Source organism: Nomascus leucogenys, chromosome 9 (assembly GCF_006542625.1).
Source record: "Nomascus leucogenys isolate Asia chromosome 9, Asia_NLE_v1, whole genome shotgun sequence".
Lineage (NCBI taxonomy): Eukaryota > Metazoa > Chordata > Mammalia > Primates > Hylobatidae > Nomascus > Nomascus leucogenys.
The window spans coordinates 85001259-85020104 of record NC_044389.1 but is presented as its reverse complement, the minus strand read 5'-3'; the positions used below and the strand labels follow the sequence as shown (position 1 = coordinate 85020104).

At 36.3% G+C, this 18846-nt stretch overlaps 1 protein-coding gene across 2 annotated transcripts in view; it reads left to right on the top strand.

Moving 5' to 3' along the window:
• Window positions 1-18846, top strand: part of MANBA (mannosidase beta) — a 114308-nt gene that overhangs the window by 79714 nt on the left and 15748 nt on the right. For both annotated transcript variants that reach the window (XM_003257477.3, XM_030819174.1), the window contains 3 exons: window positions 997-1164; window positions 7928-8146; window positions 15084-15248. In XM_003257477.3, the coding sequence (XP_003257525.1) occupies window positions 997-1164; window positions 7928-8146; window positions 15084-15248 (552 nt within the window). The remainder of the gene's footprint in view (window positions 1-996; window positions 1165-7927; window positions 8147-15083; window positions 15249-18846) is intronic.

Below are 18846 nucleotides of genomic sequence, written 5' to 3'. Positions count from 1 at the left end.
GGGCCATCAGTGTAATCATGCATCATAGCGAAATTGAACCTATAAATATCAATGAGGTAACATTGCCAAAACATGTTCCAAAAGAATTTTTCTTGACCATTGACTCACTCTGCCATTCTCAGAGGAATTTAATTGCTCTCTACTGGGGCACGTGTCCTAGTGTGTTAGAAGAAGGGCCATGTCTGAGTCTGTCCAGTGCAAACATAACACAGGTGGATCCTTTTGCCTTTATGTAGGGCCAGCCCAGATGAGCTCAGTTTATGCAGGCCTCATGTGGCACGGTTTTCAGGTAGATTCTCTAATTTTCCCTTTCATATTTAGATATATTCAGTAACTCAATGTTAGTTGATTTCTCAGGACATGACATTGATAGTTATTTCAGGAGACATCACCCTGATTGCCCTAATCTGTTTTCCTTTAGAGTATTCCATATTTGTCTTTAACTGCCAGCATACCTCTAGTACTCGCTTGCTTTGTAAAACCTCTAGTTTCCCTTCTGGTTTTCTGATCTCAGTGAGGACTGCATAGGAACCTCCGTCCTTCTTTCAGTGGTAGTGTTTGCTTTGCCTCCTTTGTTTCTTCACACAGAACTCCAATTTGTCCAATTTGCTCTTAAGAACCAATCCCCAAAATATAATGTCTCCTGCCTTTTGTATTTCCTGAAAGTTTTCTTTGTGGCAATCCACAGAGTGAAGAGTTTATTTATTCCCTTTTTCTTTCTCTTTCTAAAAAAGGGATTATATTATCTTCAGTTTTTATATAGCAGAGAAGAGAAACCCTATGTATCAGTGTTTATAAAATCTAGTTAAAAAGAATCTCAGAGATTTCTTAAAATATATTCCTGCAGCTAACATGACTAGCCATTTTCAAATTAGGTTTTTGGCACATAAGAATTTATGTGCAGAAATGCAAGGGCTCTAATTTTATGAGTAATTATAGCTCTGAGTTTTTTATGTTAACTCTTTGAAAATCATTTTATGTTTTCTTAATTTTCAGATCAAGAGACTGAAATCTCATCCTTCTATCATCATATGGAGTGGCAATAATGAAAATGAGGAGGCGCTGATGATGAATTGGTATCATATCAGTTTCACTGACCGGCCAATCTACATCAAGGACTATGTGACACTCTATGTGAAAAACATCAGAGAGCTCGTATTGGCAGTAAGTAATGATTTTTAATGCAGTAGAATTTAAGAATGTATCTTTAGGGTCGGGCGCGGTGGCTCACGCCTGTAATCCCAGCACTTTGGGAGGCCGAGGCAGGCGGATCACGAGGTCAGGAGATCGAGACCATGGTGAAACCCCATCTCTACTAAAAGTACAAAAAAAATAGCTGGGTGCGGTGGCAGGTGCCTGTAGTCCCAGCTGCTCGGGAGGCTGAGGCAGGAGAATGGCGTGAATCCGGAAGGCGGAGCTTGCAGTGAGCCTAGATCGGGCCACTGTGCTCCAGCCTGGGCGACAGAGCGAGACTCTGTCTCAAAAAAAAAAAAAAAAAAAAAAAAATGTATCTTTAAAATGGATAAGTTTGAATACTGATATAGTATGTTTTATGCCCCTTTTTAGGGCTGTCTTCAACAGTATCGTTTGAATACAGAATATCCCATTGTAGTGCAGCAGCAGATGAAAGGATTCATGGGCTGTGGACTTCTGGGAGGATTAACTTCTCTGTGCAGCTCTCCACACATACACCAATGCAGTGCTTGCAATGCTAGGTTGTCACATACTCCTTGGAGTCCATCCGTGGATCCCAAAAAGTTTAGAATCTCTAGATTAGATGATTATTGATATGCCACTTCTAAAATTCTGTAATCGTATATGTTAAAGTAGAATATGGTATATATCACATATGAATATCCTGGTATGTGATTTAAGGGACAAAGAGAGATGAGAGAGCTGGTCTCCAACCCCACTGTATGGCCCTTGCTCTATAGTGGTTCTCTTTGCACCACTATTTGTCTAATTGGCATATTATACAGACATATGTTAATATAAATTGGCCTTTTTGTGAGAAAAAGCAGCATTTTTTTCAGTAATGCCTTCAAAAGTTTTAACTTTTGAAAAACTTTAACACGTGATTTAGTAATCTGGTTGTCTTTACACTTTTGTGTCTGTAAATAGATGTTTTAAATATCTGGGTATATCCAGAAGCAATTTGAAAAGGCATCTATTTTTTAAAATAGTATGTGATATTAGCACTTAAACATGCCCAGTTTATGGCACTATTCCATTTATAGAAGAAACTTCATTGAGAATTCATGAAAAACATAGGTTCAAATTTATAGTTTACTTGATATACTAAGTCACGTGTCATGAAGAATTTTTCTATTCAGAAAATGTGATGATACAAATTTTAAATAATATTTACAGAACACTTATTTATAATCTTTTTATTCACAATATTGGTATTATGTTTTTCATGTTTGACGGATTTATAGTTTCTGAGGATTTTCATTTTATAGCATAGTGGTTAAGTACGCGGGCTTTGAAATCCTGGCTGGGCCACTTCCTGTCTATGTAATCTTGGGCAAGTTACTTAATCTTCCTTTTCCTATCTATAAAATTAGGTTAAAAATAGGAGCTAACTGTTAAGAGTTGTTATGTGGACTAAGTGAGATAATGGATGGAAGGCACATGACTCAGTCTGACACATAGTAACTTTTTTTTTTTTTTAAGTTAAAATATTTCTTTGGGAGAGGGGACACTACATTTCTGCTTAATGAAAAGAAATATTTTTACAGTCCAGAGCTCTTTTATTTTTTAAACACCTGTTATGCCATGCATTCATAGGGAACAGGTTCTGGAAGCTCAGGCTCTGTTCCATTGGTTCTCACAGTGCACTTCTCTGGGTGGAGCCAGCTGTGCTTCCATTGAACTCAGGCTCCTTTCTCTTTGGCTTCCTTCTTTTTCTTTTCCTTTCTTTCCTTCTTGAGTTTTGGGGAGCTATCTTGCCTCCTAGAGTGCTTAATATGCTCAACACATTAATTCTCTTGGCAACAATTTTGCACTTGTTTGTTTACAACAGTGCCAACAGCCTGCTAGTTAACACAGACTCCTCTGGTTTTCCTATGTTAATGTGTGTGGGGCATTCCCTTTTGAACCAGATGCATTCCCCTGTCTACATCACCTTTCTTGTAGATTCACATGTATATGGCCAAAGGAACAACTCCATATTTTCTAAAAGACCTAGAGAATATCAGGTGCCTCTCCTCTTTCCCTTTGTGTGTCATCGTTGTGGTGAATTACTGGAAGATGGTGGTTCACAGTACCTTTTTCTTTTGTTTTTGAGACGGAGTCTCGTCTGTCACCAGGCTGGAGTGCAGTGGCATGGTCTCGGCTCACTGCAAGCTCCGCCTCCCAGGTTCAAGCAATTCTCCGGCCTCAGCCTCCCGAGTAGCTGGGATTACAGGCATGTGCCTCCACGCCCAGCTAATTTTTGTATTTTTCATAGAGATGGGGTTTCACCACGTTGGCCAGGATGGTCTCGATCTCCTGACCTCCTGCTCCACCCACCTCGGCCTCCCAAAGTGCTGAGATTACAGGTGTGAGCCACCACGCCTGGCCCACAGTAACCTTTTAATTAAAACTAGCCATCATTATCATCACCCTTGTTGGTTTTGTTCAACAAGGTAGGTCTTCAGATACTTACACATTTTGATCATTAATTTTAACACTACATTCTTAAGCTTTAAAAAATTAGCTTATTTGTGCCATTTCTTTTTCACCTCTGAAATGGAGATATGCCTTTCTCTTTAGGGACTTATTTATCTTAAAACGAGCTATGGGCAATAACTGATGTTTGTAAATTTTTTCAAAGATGAACAGTATTAAAAGCTGCATAATCACTACTGCTTTTAATTTCCATCAAAGTATTAGGCATCATAAAAAGGGAAAGTACCATAAATTGATTCATCTACAAATTGGCTGTAATGATTGGTTTCCTGCTACACATGCTTTCTTTTTATGGCCATTCTCTTGGATCACCTTATGGTATTTCCTGGTCCAACTAAGGGTTTAAGGTCATGGCTTAGAAAGATGTCATCTGTGAGATTTGCAACAAATAACCACACCTCAAGAATAAAGGATTTATAAGTGGAAGGAAATTATAATGCATCATCAAAGTCAGATATTTTTAGGTAGAGAGTTGTTTGTAATTTTACTGCATGGCTCAGCTTGCCAAATTTCTCAAGAATCTCAAGGAGTGAAGGGAAATCTCTCAAGCTTGATCAGTGAAGGCCAGTTGACTGGCCTTCTTCTTCAATGTTCTTCAAAGCCATTGTAGCAAAAATATTTTTAAACATTTAATATCACCTATAATTTCATCATACTTTTTAATATTTTTAACTTCACCCAACATCTACTGAGTATCTATTACCAAGAGCAAAGCCTTATTCCCGATGCTGTGGGGGACACTCTTATCTTTGTGGAGCTTATGGTCTGCTGTCAAAGGGAAACATGGAAAAAATTATCAGACTTTGGGCAGTTAAAAAAAGTGCTATAAAAAACATAGCTTCAAAATGCTGGGAACTATGTGGCAGAGCCATTAATTTTAACTGAAAGAATCTGAAAAGGCTTTCAAGTAAAAGGTTATGTTCAAGCCAAACCTGACAGGTGGAGAATTTTGAGGCAAAGCGTTGTCTAGTAGTACTTTAGGTCATGAAAACAATGTAAATAAAGGTAAAAAGATGTGAAAGTAGGTGGTATGTATAATGAGCAGCAAGCAGTGCCTGGTGCCTAAGAGCAAGGGACTCCTGGATTACTGTGGGAGAATGGAAGGTAGTAAAGACTGGAAGCAGATCACAGAGGGACTTTAAATCATATTATGGAGTTGAGCTTATTCAGTAGACGGTGGGAAGCTAGTGGACATTTTGGGGGAGAGGAGGAACTTTATCTGGTCCATGTTTATGGAAGATTACTAGCAAAGATTAGGGAGCTGAGAGGTTCTAGACAAGGAAACCGGTTATAATAACTAAGAACTCCAAGTTACCGAGATGCCAGGCATCAATATGTTAATTATAATTATTATATTAATTAATATTATTATATATTAATATATTAAATTAAAGCTGGATGTGGTGGCTTACACCTGTAATCCCAGTGACTTGGGAGCTGAGGCAGGGGGAACATTTGAGGCCAGGAGTTTGAGACCAGCCTGGGTGATGTAGCCAGACCCTGTCTCCAAAAAAATTTTAAAAATTCTCTGGGCATAGTGGCGTGTGCCTGTAGTCCTAGCTACTTGGGAGGCTGAGGCAGGAGGCTTATTTTGAGCCCAGAAGGTCGAGGCTGCAGTGAGCTATGATCATGCCACTGCACTCCAGCCTGGGCAACATTCTGTCTTTTAACAATTTTTTTAAATTTTAAAAAACAAATTTTTTAAAAATTAATTATATAAGTGCTTTGTATAATTTATTTACTTAATTTTTAGAAGTTCCCTGGAGTGTAGGTGATATATTTATTTTAGAGTCATCAAGTCCCCAACATCATGGAGGTCATAGGTAGTGGAGTCCAGTGGTGTGGGATTGGAAATTTGGTGATGGAAAAAAATATCTGAATGTAGAGTTACTACTACTCAGAGTGACTGAATGTGGGAAGTAAGAGAGGGAGAAATTGAAGATGACTCCAATCTGGGTACCATTCAGCAAGAAAGGGAGCATAGTCAGATAAGTTTGGAATTAGTAAATAAGGAATTCTGCTTTAAAAGGTTGGATTTGTGTTGTTGGCAAGACAACACAGGTGGAAATGTGGAGCTGGTTATCAGGAATGTGGTGGTGAATATGAGGTCAAGTGTGCAGGTGTGGCTAGGAGTAATCAGAACATCCATGTGAGGGGAAGCCATGGGACAGGGTATAGAACAAGGAGAAGCCTGAGAGAGAGGTAGAGTGTCCATCTGGGGATGGAGTGGGTAGCTGGAGAAGGAAGAATCAGGAAGGTTGGGGGAAACTGGAATGTGGAAGAATTGTGAACAAACAGCCAGGAGTGGAGAGAGCTTCAGAAATAATAGGTGGTAAATAGGGTCATTTATTGCACACCCGAGAGGGAATAAGTGGGGACAGAAAGAACTGCTTTATTTAGTAAGTAGAAGTTCATGGGTAATTTTTGAAAAACATTTCAGTGGAGTGAAATGATCAGGAATTGAATGTCATGGGTTTAGGAATGAGAGGATGGTAAAGAAATCTGATGGACTGCAAGGGATCCAAGGGACTTTTTATTAGGATAAAGGAAGTCCTAAGGAAGCTAAGGGAAAAGGGCAGTAGAGGGAGATTAAGAACAAAAAGGAGTGGAAGATAGTTTGTTGGCTGTAGCACCAAAGCAAACTAGAAAGATGACCAGAACACAGAGAGTCTGGCAAAGGAAAGGGTTAAGGATCTTTTTTTTTTAATGACGGAAGAGAAACAAGAAATATGAATGGATATACCAAGAAAAAGTGAAACCTAATAGTGAAAAGTTGAGAAAATTGTTTTCTGAAAGTCTATCTCTCAGGGAAGCCTTACTGGCCTTCTGCAATATGTTTTACATTCCCAAAGAGCCTTGCACTTTTGCTTCAAAATATTCATCATATTTATAATTACTTGTTCAGTATCTGGTTTGAGCACTAGATTGCCATCTGCTCTTCCAAGAGGGTCACCATGGCTGTCTGCTGAACCTCCAGCACATAGAAAGAACTGCATGCCTGGCTCATAGGAAATACTCAAAAGAGATTTGATGTATAAGTACTTGACAGAGTCATAGATTCTTTCTCTCTCTCTCTCTGTCTCTCTGTCTCTCTCTTTCTCTCTCCCTCCCTCTGCAGTGTGGAAAAATGCCAGAGACACAATAGACTTGACGAATACTTGCTAAATGAATGAATCTTCTCAGTGAAATAGGAAGTAGTCTCATCTACTGAGATGATAACTATATTTTGAGTTCTCACAGTGTGCTAGGCATCTGTTAAGTACTTACATGCTAGATGTAGTAACAGGTAAGCCACAGTATTTCAGTGGTTTACATAATAAAAGTTTATTTCTTCCTCACTGACACTATGAAAGGGCTGCTCCTGATTGACAGGAAGCTCCTCTTTCAGAGATATAGACACCTTATTCCAGCTGCACCATCTCTTGCACCCTCACCTGCAAATGGGGGGAGAGGATGAGAATGAGGCACATGGCCCCGTACGGGCTAGGAAGCCACTTCCTAGGGATGGCTCTATATTACAGAAACGAGAACATGAATTGGTGGATACCTAGCCATTACTTTCACATAAGAGTTATTTACTATTTATAATACCTGTAAAGGAGGTACTGTTATTATCCTCATTTTACAGATGAATCTACCAAGGCTTAGACCTGTCCACAAATAATAAGGTTCAGATTTGAGATTTAAAGTCAGATTCGGGTCCATCTGACTCAGTAGCTTCTGTTCTTACCTGTTAGACCTGTGGTTCTCAAGTGATGGTGATTTTGCCCCCATGGAACATTTGGCAGTGCCTGTAGACATTTTTCAAGATTGGGGGAGGGGTACTGACATCTATTTGGTAGAGGCCAGGGATGCTACTAAGTATCCTACAACGCATAAGACACCCCCACCCCCAGCCAACCCCAACAAAAACGTATCCAGCTCAAAATGTCAATAGTGTCAAAGTTAAGAAACTCTGGACTAGACTGTACACCACCCATGATGGATGAGAGTGGAGGCAAAACATGATTGAAAAGATTAAGAACAGCTGCTGTGAGGGATGAGCTAAGTGTTACTTATGAAAAGATACAAAGGATTGGCGAAGAGCAGAGAGGTTCTGGTGGTTGTTGAATAGGGAAGAAGGTAAGTGGTCCTATTAATTTTCTATCAGCTACTTGGCATTCCAGGGACTTGTTAGTATTTTTAAAGAAGTAAATGATATATACTTTACAGGATGAATATATTATCCTTGAATTCATTTTATTTCTGAACTCAGGGAGACAAGAGTCGTCCTTTTATTACATCCAGTCCTACAAATGGGGCTGAAACTGTTGCAGAAGGCTGGGTCTCTCAAAACCCTAATAGCAATTATTTTGGTGATGTACATTTTTATGACTATATCAGTGATTGCTGGAACTGGAAAGTTTTCCCAAAAGCTCGATTTGCATCTGAATATGGATATCAGTCCTGGCCATCCTTCAGTACATTAGAAAAGGTAAGTCATCATTTGATTTTCTAATGTTTCAAAATGATAGACTGTGGGCATGTGTTTATTCTGATCACTGGTTCAGAAAATCATGTGAAACCTACGTCTTATTTAAATGAAAGTTTGAGAAGAAGATGGAGGAAAATGAATTTTTTAAACCTTTGGGGATTACTTTTCTATATTGCTTTTACTGTGTTCCTTCAGGAGCACTGAAAGCACTGAATGGGACCCAGTGGTTGCTTAAGCCTGACTTATTATCACACATGGAAATAACTCTTACTTGTAAATCATATCCTGCAACTGTTTTACCATTTACAGATATTCAGAGCTGGATATTTCACTACAGGAAGAGGGTAAATGTGATAAATAAACCTTAGTCTAATGTTGTCATCTTACCTTTTCTCTCCTCTTTCTCTTCCTATTCCATTCCCACCGCCCCCCCAACTCCTCTCTCTCCCTCTTTTTCATCATGTTGGTGTGTTTTATTTTCTGTATGGATTTTCACTTTCTGTTCCTAAAGATTCAGTTTCAGCATTGTGTGTGTTCTTCTTAAAATAGCTTTATTGAGATATAATTCACTTGCCATACAGTGCACCCATTTAATGTGTACAATTAGTAGTCTTCAGTATATTCACAGAGATGTGCAGCCAGCACCACAATTTAATTTTAGAACATTTTTATCACTCAAAAGAAACCCTGAACCCATTAGCAACCACTCCTTATTTTTCCCTATCCCTCCTCCCCAGTCTTAGGCACTACAAATCTACTTTCTGTGTCTATGGTTTTCCTTATTCTTCATATTTCATATAATTGGGATAATATAATGTGTGGTCTTTTGAGACTTATTCTTTGACTGTGTCTTCAGGGTTCATCCATGTTAACCATGTATTAGTATGTTCCTTTTTTTTTTATTGCTGAATAACATTCTGTTGCATGGATATACTACATTTTGTTTATCTGTCTATCAGTTGATGGGCATTTGTGTTGTCTCCTCTGTTTGGCTATTATGAATAATGCTGCTGGGAACATTTGTGTACATGTTTTGTGTGAATATATGTTTTCAGTTCTACTGAATATATATCTAGGAGTGGAATTGCTGGGTCATATGGTAGCTCTATCTTTAACATTCTAAGGAACTGTCAAATTGTTTTCTGTAGCGATTGCACCATTTTGCATTTCTACCAGCAAGGTATTAGGGTTCCAATTTCTCTACGTCCTTGCCAACACTTGTTATTTTCTTTTTTTTCTTCACATTTCCCTGGGAATTTACATTTACAGGAAATTTGCATATCCTTGATGGCTAATCATGTTGAGCATTTTTTTTTCACATGCTTACTGGCCATTTGTATGTCTTCCTTTGAGAAATGTCTATTCAAATCCTTTAGCCATTTTGTTTTTTGAAATAGAGACAGGGTCTTGCTTTGTTGCCCAGGCTGGTGTGCAGTGGAGTGGTCATGGCTCACTGCAGATTTGACCTCTCAGGCTGAAGCAATCCTCCTGCCTCAGCATCCCCAAGAAGCTGGGACTACAAGCATGTGCCACCACACCCAGCGAATTTTTGTATTTTTTATAGAGACAGGGTTTCACCAAATCATCCAGGATGGTCTGGAGCTCCTGAGCTCAAGTGATCTGCCTACCTCGGGCTCCCAAAGTACTGGGCTTACAGGTGTGAGCCACTATGCATGGCCTGGTAATTTTAAAATTATTTGTCTTTATTTTATTGAATTATGAAAACTTAAAAAATATATTCTGGCTATAAGATTTTATCAGGCATATGATTTGCAAATATTTTCTCCCAGTCTGTGGGTTGTCACTTTATTCACTTTCATGGTATCACTTACAGCACAAAAAATTTAAATTTTGATGACGTTTTACTTACCAATCTGTTCTTTTTGGTGTTGCATCTAAGAAAACATTGCCTCACCCCAAATGGCAAAGGTTTATTTCTGTGTTGTCTTCTAAGAATTTTATAGTTTTAGCTCTTGCATTCAAGTCTATGATCATTTTGGGTTATTTTTTATGTATGGTGAGAGGTAGGAGTTCAGGTTCATTCTTTTGCATGTGGATAGCCAGTTGTTCCAATAGCATACATTTAAAACACGATACTTTCCCCCATTAAATTCTTTTGGCCCTGAAAATCAATTGACCATAAAAGTTAGGGTTTATTTCTGAATTCTCAATTCTGTTCCAGTGGCATATTTCATGTCACTATGCACTGTCTTGATTACTATAGCTTTGTAGTAAGTTTTGACATTAGGAAGTGTGAGTCCACCAATTTTGTTCTTTTTTTCAAGATTTTTTTTACTATCCTGGGTGCCTTGCATTTCCAAATGAGTCTTGGGATCTATTTGCCAATTTCTACAGAAAAGCTAGCTGGGATTTTGATAGAGATTATGTTGAATCTGTTGATCAGTTTGTGAGTATTGCCATCTAGTAATATTAAATCTTCTGATGCATGAACATGGGATTGTCTTCTTTAATTTCTTTCAACACTGTAGTTTTCAGTGTACCAGTCTTACACTTCTTTGGTTTACTTATTCCTAAGTGTTTTATTCTTCTTGATGCTATTGTAAATAAATTATTTTCTTAATTTCATTTTTAGATTGTTCATTGCTAATGTATAAAAATACAAATGATTTTTGTATATTGAGCTTAAATCCTACAAAGTGGCTCATCTCATTTATTAGCTCTAACAATATTTTGGAGGATATTCTTTAGCATTTTCTGTATATAAGATCGTGTCATCTATAAATAGAGATATTAATAATATTACTTCTTCCTTTCCAATCTGGAAGCCCTTTATTTCATTTTCTTAATTTCCCTGGCTAGAACTTTTCATACAGTGTAGAAAATGAGTGGGAAGACGAGATATCCTTGAGTTGTTCTTTTTTCTTAGGGGGTACATTTCAATGTTTTACCATTTAGTGTTATATTGACAACAGGTTTTTAGTAGATGTCCTTTATAAGGTCAAGGAAGGTCCCTTTTATTTCTAGTTAGCTGAGTGCTTATATCATGAAAGAATGTTGCATTTTTAAGTGCTTTTTCTTCATCTATTGAAATGATTATGTGGTTTTGCTCCCCCTGCATCAGTTGTGTAAAGTAACCCAAAAAAAAGTCTTTTAAGACAATTTCAAAATCTTTTTCAATTTCACTACCTGAACACAACTATAATTTCCTTATACACATTGAAGTTATATTGTACTTTTAACTTTAATGATGTCATAACCTTAGCTCTACCTTTGTTTTTTTAAAATTAAAAAATTAATTAGCCAAAAATTGTGTATATTTATTGTGTACTACATGATGTTTTGAAACATATATACATTGTGAAATTCCACACCCCCTTTTTTAATTGCTCCCAAATTGTGGGGCTAATCTTTTGGGAATACTATTGTTCCAGAGTGAAGGAGGAGGAAGTTCAGTATCCTGACGCAGGTAGGAACACGTATTGAGAATGGGAAGGAAGGAATGAAGGAAGCAAGAATATTTACTGAATAATTGCTGTGTACCACGTACTCATTCTTTAATTCGACAGTAATCTACCCACTCCACTTTGAGACCCAGGGGGAAATCAAAGTACTGCAAGAGGACACAGATAGAACTCCCACCCTGCAGTGCTTTGATTTCCTTTTGGGCCTCAGGCAAAGCGGAGTGGGTAGAGTATTGTCTAATAAAAGAATGAGTACCTGGTACACAAGCAATAATTCAGTAAATATTCTTGCTTCCTTCATTCCTTCCTTCCCATTCTCAACAATAAGTAGCTGGGTTCAAACTTACTCTCTGTCTCCAGAACTGATAGATTTTCTTTTCACCACACTTTAGAAAGATTAGTGTTAGAAATTGCTAAACCTTTTCCTTAAATCTATAATAATTTCTACTGGCATCCTTCAAATAATGGAATTATTTTTATCTCATATTTTTGTGAAATGCGTGATGATGTTCAGAGATAAACTATATTTTAAATAGAAAAAGTTGAGGATAAGTGTTGCTCGTTATGAATCATTTGTTATCTCTTGATTTACTCATCTTTTTTTAAGCTACACTGCTTAGTTGAGAATTCGAATAGGTGATTGGGAAAATAAAAGAAACCAAAAGAACAACTAAATAAAACTTTGGCTCTTTTATTTAGAAGTTCTTTCATGTATTCAACAACTTGATTAAAACATATCTCTTTAATTTGGGATACATTGATTTTTCATAAAATATAATTTTAACATGTGATTATCAATATTGCACAGTGATTAAAAGTTTGGGCTTTGGAATAAACAGAACTGGATTGAATATGACAGCTGCCACTCATTATCTGTATCATCTTGGACAGGTTATTTAATCTTTCTGAATTTCAGTTTCCTCATCTGTAAATTGGGGTTAATGGTAGTAAATACCGTGTGTGTGTGTGTGTGTGTGTGCGTGCATGTAGATGTGCATATGTGCATGTGTTCATGAGTAAAGACTAAGTTAACTAATACATTGAAGCACTCAGCACTCTACCTGACACAGTGAGAGCCCATGAAATGTAAACTATTATTACCTTTAATATAGTCCATTTTAACCATATGATTTGTATGACAGTTTGATTTTCTTCAGATCCTTCTGGGTTTAATGAACTAGGGACTGGAGCTAGACTGCATTAGATTTGGATACTGAACAAGTTATTTAACCTTTCTGTGCCTAGTTTTCGCATCTGTAAAATGGGGTGATAATAGTACCTACTCATAGGGTTTGTTTTGTTTTTTGTTTTGAGAGAGGGTCTAGCTGTGTCGCCCAGGCTGGAGTGCAGTGGCGTGATCACAGCTCACTGCAGCCTCAAACTCGTGGGCTCAAGCAATCATCCCACTTTAGCCTCCCAAGTAGCTGGGACTACAGGCATGTGCCACCACACCAGGCTAATTTTTTATTTTTATTTTTGTAGAGATGGGGTCTCACTATGTTGTCCAGGCTGGTCTTGAACTCCTGGGCTCAAGCGATCCTCCCACCTTAGCCTCTCAAAGTGCTGGGATTACAGGTGTGAAACACTGCATCCGGTCGGGTTTTTATGAGTATTAAATAAGTTAATATTCTTTTTTTTAAAAAAGTTAATATTCTTAAAGTAATTAGAACTTTGCCTGGCCCTTTCCAGTTCTTTCTGGTAATATTATTATAGCTGAAATCTGAAAGATTTTCAAACCATAGTTATAAGAAGGTAGAAAGCCTCCCATATAACTAAAGATCAGCTTTACTGATTATGGGATAGATTAAAATTATTACAAATAAGAAGGCTGCATGGCCCAAAGGTATATTTCAGACTTTGAAATGGAGGAAGGACACTCCAATGTGAAAGCTAAAAAAGTTGAGCTCGAAGAAGTAGAGTGGAATAGTGATTACTAGAGGGTGGAAGGGTTGTGGGGGAGGGGCAATAGAGGTTGGTTAATTGATACAAAAGTATTATAGCTAGATGGGAAGAATAAGTTCTAGTGTTCTATAGCACTTTGGGGTAACTATACTTAATAATAATTTATTGTGTATTTTCAAATAGCTAGAAGAGATAATTTTGAATGTTCCCAACACAAAGAAATGATGAATGTTTGAGGTGATGAATTTGCTTATTACCCTGATTTGATCCTTATACATTGTATACATGTATCAAATTATAACATGGTACCCCATAAATGTGTACACTTATTGTGTCAATTAAAAATAATAAACATAAATAAAATAAATTAAGAGGAGGAAGCATAGGAAGAAGACTATTGATAAAAGATGTGCATCTAAAATATTTATGAGGTGATTGTAAATGTGAATCTCCCTTTTAAATACATAATAGGAGTAGTTAGCATTCTTTAATTCTGGTGGTGGCATTTTGGAAAAACATCTATAATTAGGAAAAACTTCCAAATTTAATATGGCTAGTGTATATTTCTTATATTTGGGTATGAATCAGTTCCTGAAGAATAACCTTTTCCTTTTAAGGTAATGGGCCCATGTGTTGCTTGATTACTGGGAATGAGAAGTCATACTTTATGAACAGGGATTAAGCTTTTTTAATTTTCAGGTTTTTGGGTGGAGGGGCAGAGTATGTTTTTTCAAAGTCTGTGTAACTTGAATTAAAACTCTGGATATTTTCAGATGTAGCCAGCAATTGTCTTCTTTCTTAAATGCTAACAGTGCATTAAATTATAGGCCTAGAAGCCAGAATTATTGCTTTTTTCTTTTTTTTTTGTAGAAGGTATACTCCAACATATGTGAGTTTTTTTACTTTGTTTTTTGATTTGAGCTGATGATAAAAGAAAGATTCTGTAAATTAGGATAAAAGGGATAAAACAAAGATCCTATAATTCGGGCCTGGCTTAAAAAATAAAAAATGATTTTTTTAGGGGAGAGAAGTAACATTATTTGGTTTGTGTCTTCAACTATATAAAAATTAAACATGTATATCAGTTTCATTTAGTAATCACTGAGAAAGAAATGAGCAGTGTAAGTGCTAAAGCATTTACTCTCATAATATTCCTATTATAGTGTAATAGGTGTTTTATTCCTATTTAAGAATTGTGACAGTTTTAACAGTGTTGATTGCATTCTATTAAGTTTTGACAAACGAATACTAGATAAAATATTTACCTAAGTAGATAAAATGATATTTAAAAATACATATAGTGAATGTTTCAAAAACCAGGAATATGTTTTGATAAAACAAAGTCTTAAGAGAAACACCAAAATATAACTTTCTTAGTTGGAGGAAGGGAGGATATATGTACCAAACCCTGGTTTTGTGATTCCCCTTTCCACAAGGCTAGTCTTTCACTGACAACAAGTAGGATAGCAAAACATTTATGAAACTGGAGCCACAGAACAAACCTCGAGGTCTTTTCTAGTGTGTAGAATACTTTCCAGGTTTGTCAGGAACTTATAGAAAAGTAGTTTTACTGCCAACTTTCAGATTTCTAATTCTTATCCTTTATTTGAAAGGTCTCGTCTACAGAGGACTGGTCTTTCAATAGCAAGTTCTCACTTCATCGACAACATCACGAAGGTGGTAACAAACAAATGCTTTATCAGGCTGGACTTCATTTCAGACTCCCCCAAAGCACAGATCCATTACGCACATTTAAAAATACCATCTACCTTACTCAGGTAAGTCATTTTCATTCTAGAGTTGAACAGGTTCCTGCAATTAATGTAAGAGATTATGTAGATTTTGTAGGCCATATATGGTGAAAAATATTCAGGTTTTCATTCTACTGGTTAAGGAATTTATTTTCTTCAAAGAACATATATGATGACACATAGGACATGAAATAGTTCATTTTTGGCATTTGCCTCTCTTACAAAAACAGCTCACAAAATTCTGAAATAAATTGTGTATGAAAATATTCTCTACTTCAAGATTACTCTAAAGGTTTAGCAATTAAGACAGTGCCATTTCCCAAGGATAAAACAGAACAATGGAACACAATAGAGTCCAGAAACAGATTGCTGTATAATATGGACACCTGATTTGTGGCTGTGATGCCACCACAATTCAGTATGAGAACAATTGTTTTATGAATAAACAGTGCTGAATCACGTGGATACCTTTATGGGAAAAGAAATGAACTTGACTCCATATACAAATTAATTTGATTGTTGAGCATGGTGGCACACACCTGTAGTCCCAACTACTTGGGAGGCTGAGGTGGGAGGATTGATTGAGCCTAGGAGTTTGAGACCAGCCTGGGCAAAATATCAAGAACCCCATCTCTAAAAAGTAATAATAAATTTTAGAAACTTCATTTGATCAACTGAAGACTCAAATGTGAAAGGTACTACAATAAAGCTTCAAGAAAACGTGGAATAGCTTCATGATTTTGGGATAGGTTAAGAGTTTTTATATAGAACATAAAAAGCACCAACTAGAAAAGAAAGTGTTGATAAATTATACTCCATTGAAACTATGGACACCATTAAGTATAAAAAACACCATTAAGAGAGAGAAAAGGCAAGCCACAAATTGGGGACCAATAGTTTTAATTCATATATTTGATAAAAAGATTTGTGTCCAGAATAAAGCAATAAGAAAAAGCCAGACAATCTATTTAAAAATGGACAAAAATCTTGAACAGGTACTTCACCAAAGAAGATATCCAAAGGGTCAATAAATATATGAAAATTTGCCCAATCTTGTTTTAAATCAAGAACATGCAAATTAAAGCCATACCAGGATACCCCTACACACCCATCAGAATGGCTAAAATTAAAAAGATTGACAATAACAAAATAACAACTGCTGGTGAGGAAGTGAGACAGCTGGAAATTTAGGCATTGTTAGTAGGAGTTTAAATTTGTTTAACCACTTTGGAAAATTTTATAGCAGTTTCTACCTAAGCTAAATGTTTGCTTCCCTTTTGAATCAGCATTTCTGCTCCTAGCTATGCACCTAAGAAAAATGAGTTAATAGTTAATATGTCCACCAATGGATATCTCAAATAATGTTCATAGCAGCATTATTCACAATAGCCCCAAAGTAGAAACAACCTAAATGTCCTTTAACAGGAGAATTTATAAACAAATTGTAGTATATTCATACAGTGGAATACTCCACAGCAATAAAAAAAGAATAAACTACTGATAATCAGCATCAGCTTGGATGAGTCTCACAGGTATTACATTGAGTAAAAGAAACCAGACATAAAAGGATACATAACTGTATTGATTTCTTTTATATTGAAATTTAAGTATATTATAGAAAAAAGTACAGATTAGAAAAAAAAAACAAGATGATAGAGAGCAAAGTAGTATTAACTACTCTTGTGGAGGAGGGTGTGAGCAATGATTAGGAAGGAGTACAAGAGAACTTTCTGTTTTCTATCTTGACCTGAGTGGTAGTCACATAGATGTATGCATGTATCGAAAGATTTGTGAATGTTATGGCATGCACCTTGCTGGATTTTAAAAACAGTTCTATCAGGGTATGATGGACATATCATAAAATTCACCCATCTTAAGAGTACAGTTAAGTGATATTTATAGAGTGGTGCAACCATCACTATGGTCCAATTTTAGAATATTTCTGTCATTCTAAAAAGATCCCTTGTACCCGTTTACAGTCACTTCCCTTTCTCACCTCCAGCTGCAGGACAACATAAATCTATTTTCTGTCTCTATAGATTTTACTTTTCTCAACGTTTTATATAAATGGAATTATACAATACGTCATCTTTTGCATCTGGCTTCTTTGACCTAGCATAAAGTTTTTGAAGATCATCTATGTTATAGCATGTAGTTCATGTCCTTTTTCTTGCCAAATACTATTCAGTTGTATGGTTATACACATTTTGCTTCTCCATTTGTCAGGTTCATCTGTTGATGGACATTTGTTATATTGTATTCCAACTTTTGGCTATTATGAATAATTCTGTTAGGAATACTCATATACAAATCTTCACATGGATGTAGATTTCCTTTTCAAAGGGTAGAAATGTACGAATGGAATTGCTGAGTTATATAACAAATTTATGCTTATTTTTTTAAGAAACTGCCAAACTGAATTTTGGATAATGTTTTCATTTTACTTTTTTCATTCGCCTATTTTAGTTCATGAACCTGTGACCACACTTAAGACTCCATTGAAGTCACTGTTTATTTACCTGGTAGTTTTGCTATACTTGTTTAAAGTTCTTAGAGAGGAGGTAAAAGCCTAATCCCAATAATAAAGTTGATCTGAAGTAGACAGGAAATTTTTAAAAACATAATCACAGTTAAATTTTCCTATCAGTATCTAAAAATGTATGAATTCTAATCCAAACTCATGCTCACACCTTCATCAGTTTTCTCCTGTATGAAAACACAAACCCCATGATAGAAACTAAAGCAGAAAACTGTAAGCTGAAAGAATAACCTTTTTTAGAAGGTGATGAAATGATTAGGAGAATTTTAATGTTTCAATCATAATGTTATATGTTAGGAAAGTTTTGCCAGGGTAATATGTAATTCATGAACTTACCAGAATACAAGGTTAAAGGCAATGTTGGTATCTGTCCCTTGATAAGTGTTGCACTTTATCTTTTAAGTTTTCCACAGATAATACTTTGTTAAAGTGTTCTGATATATAAAATAGGCTGATTATTATTTGTGTGTGTGTGTGTATAAGAGACTTTTCTGCTATTGTTTTTTATGCTGGATTTCCTCCTTCCAGCTGTTTATTACTCTAACTTTATTCTTTTCCTCAAAATTATATTCCAAGAACTGATAGAAATAATTTTTCTTTTCTGAACTTATCGGCATTCAAGGTCCATAGTTAGGAACTGGGCATGCAAGTGGAGTTATTTGTTGCCAGTTTTTGTTGGTGATGGTTTTGTCTGAGAATTTAGCACTAGTGTCCTCTCAGGCTTTGGCTCAGAATTGGACTTGTCCTTGTGTGGCTTGTTAGTGTCTACCTTGGCACTTTCCAACATACTAGATGCGATCTGTGATGAAAGAAATCAGGGTTATGATTATTTTGTTTTGTTTTTAGTGTCAGATTTTCTTGACTGAAATACAAACAGAAAATGTTAGGGTTTTAGGGTTTTTCCTTGTTACTTTGACTTTAGAACAGTCCTCTTTAATCTGTGTATTAGAAATAAAACCCTTCTCTGTTCCATTTTCTATGTTCCTACTCCAACCCCTGTTCTTTTTCTCGTTGTCTGTCATACTGTTCTGAAGAACAGAGTGCTTGCCTATGTGCCACTTTTTAGACGGTTTATTAATTAAGGAA